At 37.2% G+C, this 7,275-nt stretch overlaps 1 protein-coding gene across 2 annotated transcripts in view; it reads right to left on the reverse strand.

The window, feature by feature from the left end:
• Window positions 1-6,820, reverse strand: part of LOC124642934 (serine/threonine-protein kinase MARK2-like) — a 188,843-nt gene extending 182,023 nt beyond the window's left edge. Inside the window, exon 1 of one of the 2 annotated variants that reach the window (XM_047181723.1) lies at window positions 6,025-6,820. In XM_047181723.1, the coding sequence (XP_047037679.1) occupies window positions 6,025-6,168 (144 nt within the window). In that variant the 5' untranslated portion in view covers window positions 6,169-6,820. The remainder of the gene's footprint in view (window positions 1-6,024) is intronic. The other variant, XM_047181724.1, reaches the window with a different exon arrangement.
• Window positions 6,821-7,275: the final 455 nt, after the last annotated feature.

The following is a 7,275-nucleotide window of genomic DNA, read 5'->3' on the forward strand; positions in this document are numbered from 1 at the left end:
AACAAATGATGTAACCTGCGGCATGTTACAGTATATGTTGCAAGTTTGTTTTTATTACATAAAACTGAATGATGGAGTAAGGATGTGAACGTTTCTTTATTATTACTAGTTTTACTACTCAGAGATGACTCACAAAATCTTGTTTTGATACTTCAGTTTATTGCTTAAGAATTATTTACATACGTATATTTTTGCAAATAGCGATTGCTTTGACAAAAATGAAAAAATAAAAATACAGTATCCGAAACGAATTCGATTAAAACTCAGTACACTTCAAAAGCGACAAAACCCATGAACGGTAAATAAACGCTTTACCGAACCGTAAAATTATTCATTGACGCGTAATTTTACGTAAAAGCTTCGGATAATACAGATACGTGTAAATCTAGGTATAGTATGGCTTCAAAACTGGGGCAGATGGAAGGCCAGTGTACCTTCCACCCTCAGCTTGATGCTTTATGCATGAGAACACCCGGTGTCGCGTAAACAACCTCAATACTTAAAAACAAGAATATTGGAAGCGACACCATATATAATTTTCCTTAGAGTAATGCTGGTTTAATTCCATCTTCATTATGCCTTAATACATAAAAATCTAAAGTTTATGATGTTCTGCAATTCCATTCCGTCTTTTTAGGACGAAAAATATAATGCAGTCGTAATTAGAAATTTTCTTAGATTATATTAAACGATTTAAAGATCAGTACCTACATGAGAATCGCGAAAAAAATCACGTTGAATTATAAAATCAAGATAATCCGCTGTACGTCAAAATATTTAGAGTAATCTTCTAGACAAGCTATTGTTATAAAGACATAACTCATCGGTCATCACAGCATAATACGCACACAACAAGCTTATAAGACATTTTACAACAAAATGGCGAAAACAATACATTTTTATAAAAACATTGTACGACGAGAGGCTCAAAGGCTTTTACATGGAGCATAAATTAAGATTCCCCAGTCATCGGAAGCTTTATAATAATAAAACGCTGAACTATAATTACATGAAGTTGCTGACGGTAGCCACGTGACTTGTGACGTCATACGTGTGGCTATGAAATATGCTTGGACACCAGTTTTAACATCAATACTTTTAATTTTAATAAGTACATCAAGTGCTTACATAAAGTTAAGAGTAAATATGCTGAAATTAATTGTAATTTAAGTTTGGAGAAATGGGCACACCTATATCTATTGGAACTTGGATGATGGATTCAAAATACATATTACTTGTATTACTAGTATGTAGCAGGTACCTATGTTAGTAATTACTTCAATTAATAGTTCCTACTTCTGTACGATTAAAAAAAATTCCTATACCATTTATATTTAACTGTCAGCCTTTTGCTGTATATTGTAACATATATTTATACACAGAATAGCCATATTCCACAAAGGATAGAATTATATGAGAGCCGCATAACGGAACAAGTAACAATTTTTGACTCGCATGAAAATAATAAAAAGGTGGATATAATAAAAGAATGGTGACACTAATCAATTACAACTGAATCTAGTAATTGGGTTATTATATTGAGCCAAATGGTCACAGAATAAAATACTTGCTATCTAAATAATGTGTCTGTCTGTTGAATAAACTATGAGTCACATTGGCTGTTATTACAACCTGCCAACTAGATAATAGGTAGGGAAATTAAATTGTTATTTTTGTAATGGTGACAATGTCCATTTTCATAACACCACATAGTTTTTATTATGTGGTTAATGCTTGAGTAGTTTATTTGTTATGAATCTTTCTAATGTGATATTGTATCCAACATGGAAATTATTTGTTTTTAACCAATCCTTTTGTTTTCTCAATATTATTGGCCATAATATTATTTCATGAATGTCAAAATTTCTTCAACATAAACTAAACAAATTGTAAGTTAAATATATATCAAATCAGACAGTAGTGATTGATTGAACTGTGAGTTTATTTACTCTGAGAACACAAAATGAGACAGAATTGAATAAATATGTTACTTATTTAGTATAATATTAACTTCAATGTGTATTTAACTGTTCATCTTTGTATGAAGTAAGTTATGGGTCATTCTAAGTTAAGAGGTAATTCGTTGTATGAAATGGCGGCACGAGTTTTTTTTTATATATTTTTACTTAAGTATACATTTTTAAATGTAAACGGCTACGTTGAAAACGTTTACAAAGGGGCCAGTCAATTTTTTGGGTTTATCTCGTTTTATAAGTGACCAGGGGAAATACACAATACAGGGGAGAGACAAGGTGTACAGGGGAAGATACTTCATGAACAGGGAAGAGATAAAAAATATAACAAGGTTAATTTTAAGAATCATCTTTATTTATTTTAATTATGAATTATTTATAATCAGACTTTTCATTTCTTAGCAGTCTTATGTGCTAGGTACAAAACATGAAAAACAATAATAAAAAGAAACAAAAACAAAAAATTCTCTTTTGAATAACAGTAACTTGAAATATGGAGAGAAAAAGCAAAAATTCGTAGAAGACGTTTAGCACTCCAAGATATAAGTAATGCTTTTGTAACACCACCATGTTCAGATAATGAAGGCCCACCGCCTCCTCAAAATATAAACAGGCGAACGCAGGCAGCACAGCAAAAGTCAACTTTTTTTTTAACGACGTCAAAAAGCATCAAAAGTCGCAGGCCTTTTATGTGCCAGGGCCGCGGTATCTCTTTTGAACAACCCGCAGCCCTGGCAGGCCTTGGCCCTACTGGGCCCCGCTGGGGATGCTGACATCCCTTTGAGGAGCGCGTGGAACAACGCGCGCCGCCGACACGGGTCTGTTGTCTAAAAATAGACATGAGCGATGAGCCACCCGAACTCACCGCTCACAGACCTACGCCTACGGTGGCCGGGAGTCGTCTCGCGACACCCGGCGCCCGTGGTGTCTACCTGCTCCAGCGCGGCGGCCGGGATGAGAGGTGCGAAACAGTCATGCTCGAGAAGGAGGCGACGGCATCCCATTCCCTCTCGCCCCGGACCATGGCCTGAACCAGGGCCGGACGCGAGAGGTCGCCGCCGCCTAAAGCCTCGACGAGGACCCGGCGGTGCCCTTCCCACGCAGGGCACTCCTGGACTGTATGGTCCACCGTGTCCTCGGAGCTGTCCGCACAGTGGTGACACCCAGGCGCCTCCTCACGACCGATTCGATGCAGGTACCTCTCGAAACAACCGTGTCCAGTGAGGACCTGCGTCATGCGGTACGTGAGGGCGCCGTGACTCCTCCCGAGCCACTCCTCAAAGAGGGGACTTACCGCCACTATGGTGGCGTGCCCTGCACTAGGTTGCGACAGTCGTTCCCTCCAGGCCACCATGAGATCGCGCCGGAGCTCCGCCCGCTGCTCGACAACTTGCCGCGGCAACGGAGTTCCCTCCCGGCCCTCCTGAGCCTCCTCGCGCCAGTAGTACAGGCGCAAGAAGACTCTCGCCTCCAGATCCCACGGTGGCAGTCTGGCAGTAGGCCAGCTGCTTCGCGGGAGATCGTGCAGCAAAAGTCCACTCGAGCAAGAAAAGCAAGAAACCTGAAAATAAAAAAACAAGCGGAAGAAATAGATCCACTTAAATCTGTGCAGTCCAACGCTACAAAAAAAAAACAAGTACAACGATGAAATACTTATCCGGGTCATTTTTAATTCTTTGATATCGTAATCGTTTGCTATCCTCTTCTTTTCAAGCCATTTTTCTGTAAATAAAACGTAATATTGTATTGTAAAGCTAAAATAAGCATAACGCCAAGTAAAGGATTAGAGAAAACTAGAAGTATTAATGGAAACGCGTAAAAATGTATCTCCCCTGGACATTAAGTATCTCCCCTGCCATCAAAAGAGCCAGGGGAAATACGCCAGGGGAGATACATTTTCGATAGAAATCCAAAATAGCCGTAAAAGTATTTCGCGCACGTCATTCACACACAAACATAACAATGTACACACTATTCATAGTAAATATTGAAGTATATGTTAGTATTTTAACAAAAAATTGCAATGTAAAACTTACCAGAGGAAAGACTGCATTCACATAACTCTTCTGCACCCAGCGAGTAGCGTGAACGAAATGGCCGACAATAAAGGCGGCGCAGTTGCTTATGCGCCGTTTGCTGCTAACTTCACGTTACACACTATGCATTCAAGGTCACAACTTCTACAGACTAGGAGAGCAAAACTGATTTTTGAACGAAAACAAAAGACCAGGGGACGAGACACGAAACTCGGTGGACAAATTTCGGTGTTCATATTTTTTTTAAAGAATTGAAATAAAAGCACTTTTACTTGTAAGATACTATTACTAAGTTTACTGTCCCTATAAAATTAAAGAGTTTATAATAATTATTGAATTTTAATACATTCATAATTACTGATTTACAAATAAAGTCGGTTGGGGGACAGACCAGGGGAGAGACATTTTTCATATATTAGAGCTTATTGTGACTTAATTACGTACATTTCTGCAATAAATTTGAGTGACCACATAGGAAACATTTAGTTTTAAGTGATAAATAGGTTATTTGTAAAGTTTATTGAAAAAAAATGTATTTTTTTGTTGTTGCCGTCGAAAGTACTTCTTAACTTAGAATGACCCTTATAAAGTTACTCTTTGTACCATAATAATATTGATAAGGTTTAGTTTTGCTAGGAGATTGATTATGTAAACTATAAATTAGTGCAATCTCATCACTACTATTTTAATGTAAAGATGAGTTAATAGAAATGAGGACTGAAATAAGTTTTAAATACAGACTATATATATGATAGCCCATCTTTTCTTATCTATAGTTAAACACCAATAAATACCGAATAATCAATAAAATCAAATTTCAAAACCTTAATTTATGAATAAATATGGCTACTTTACTGGTAGTTTCTATTTTTTAGTTAAATTATAACTGAAATGTGATATGAATGTGCATGATAAATAATAGTTACTATTGTGTTCATCCAACCATAGAACTTTTTGATAGAATCTACGATTTTTAAAGGAGATTTACATCATGAAATTACAAATAAAAGAATGAAGTTTTAAGTTAATAGATCTTTTTATGGTCGAAGATAATTACCAAAACATGATTTTGTTTAGAGTCTACCAATGTGTATAGAACTACTGGACTAATTCCAGAAATGGTTGATGCAAATCTTATGCTGTCATATCATGCATTATTGTAAGTACTTAAAACATATTGACAGTATTTCCATGACTCAGTAAATTGTCTAGGGCCGCTGATAATCAAACAAAAGCCCTGGTTTTTATGAAACACAATATAAAGAGATAAGTAATGTGAATGAGTAATCATCCACATTGTTTTGTAACCAGAAGTGCACTACCCACTTTTTTATTCATTTTGAAACTCGTAGTCACCTTGTTGGGAGTTTCATTTTATTTATTTTTTATTCTGGTTAAGTAATATGTTACATGAATGGGAGTGTGTTAAGTTAATTTAGCTTGCTATAAAAAGATTTTGTATTTTTATTTAATGGATAATTAAGAAGGAGTCTTGGTATTTTCAGAATTAATTGTACAATGATGCTCATTAGATGCTAGCATCATTCTACAGTAATACATTCAAACTTAACTTTAACCAATAGTTCAAAGCTGGTAAAACAATTAATAACAAATAGAAAATAATCTATTTCATGTAGTATTTTTACAGTTTATATAGCATGCTACGCTGATCACACTTTCTAGGCTATCTGGGGTACTATTGCTTTACACAATAATTAATTCATATGTGGCTCAAACACAATCTACAGATTACCAGAGTACTACCATAAATTAATCCAACTTTATCTCTAGTACAAATATTCCTCTGATAAGAATGTGGCAATATCTGTGTGTGTATAATTAAAAAAACAAAAGGTCCAACTATTAGTTTAGACTGCCCAAACAATATGTACACAAATGAGTTTTCATTCTGATAAAAACAGTTATGTAAGGCACTTGATGTGTTTATTATCGGATTTGTTTATCGGCAGTCGTGTTGCGCGATGACTGGGGAACCAAAACAGATGTAGACTTACCTTGAACATAGGCCGGGGGTGCCTCGGCTGCGAGGGTGCAGCTGCGGTGGTGGTAGCCGCGGGGGCCGGCGCTGGGGCCGTCACGTGGTCCGCCGGCAACGACTCCGGGACAGTCTGGAGTGTAGGCCTCATAGTCGTCGACATTTTCACAATAACACTAGTTCAAACACTTAACACCTTGCTAGCCCACCCGCGCCGTTTGCATCCTCCGCGGCGGCCGCGCGTTCAGCCCGCCCGACCGGCCCAGGCCTTCACCAGGACGCCGACACAGGCCCCGACTTAACTCCACCGATCGCCGACCAACAACGCCCATCTAACCGCATTTTCGACCAGAAAAAAACATCGCGAAGCCCTATAACGAAAACTGTGGAATGATACGCGATACCTATTTCACTTTCACGTATATGTTAACGATCGTCGAGATGGAAAACGGAAATAGACACGCAAAAAACTATTAGAAAGCTTACGGTGTCTTCTCCTGTCACATAAACACTATCAAGGAATTCGGCGTTTAAGCTTTATAACGACGCGCAAAGTGTTTTCGTCAATGCCACCGGCTCGTATAAAGGGTACGAAATCGCGTGGTGGACAAATATAAATCCATTTAATAATAAAATTACTAAAGAAATTCACTTAACTCCGCTAAAAGTCCTCACATTCTTGAATTCACTCTCAAGATGGCGGATTTTACCTACTCCTCGTAAATGGGCACAAGGCTGACACGAAAACATCAACCGGCTCTCTATCAATCCCTTTCTTTTGGCAGCACATGAAAAGAGATAGTGATATGTGAACGAGTTCAACGGAGTTTTGTGATACGTCACTGAAAAAACTGCCAATGGAGCATGCGCAAAACTGACGAGTATTTAAATCTTTGAACGCACCCATAGACGTTTTGTTATTGCAAATAATTGAAAAATATCGTAAACAATGGTCAGTGAGCCTTTATTTCATTTGGCATTATTTTTTAATTGTTTAATTTACCGAGATTGCCGTTACTTACATGTCGAGAAATAGTAATCATTACTTTATAAATCTGCTTAATTTGCATTTATTTCCTTTCTAATCTGTACCATTAAAGTTTTTAACTGTAAAAACACTAGAATTGAATGAATAATTTGTGTGGGCAAGTTTTATTAGCGCCATCTAGGGATGGGCAAATGGGGAAAAAATATCGATATATATCGTATCGATATTTTTAAAATATATCGATAATAATTGACTAAAAAATATCGATATGTTGATATATCG

The sequence above is a fragment of the Helicoverpa zea genome, chromosome 26, assembly GCF_022581195.2.
Source record: "Helicoverpa zea isolate HzStark_Cry1AcR chromosome 26, ilHelZeax1.1, whole genome shotgun sequence".
In the NCBI taxonomy this organism is placed as follows: Eukaryota; Metazoa; Arthropoda; class Insecta; order Lepidoptera; family Noctuidae; genus Helicoverpa; species Helicoverpa zea.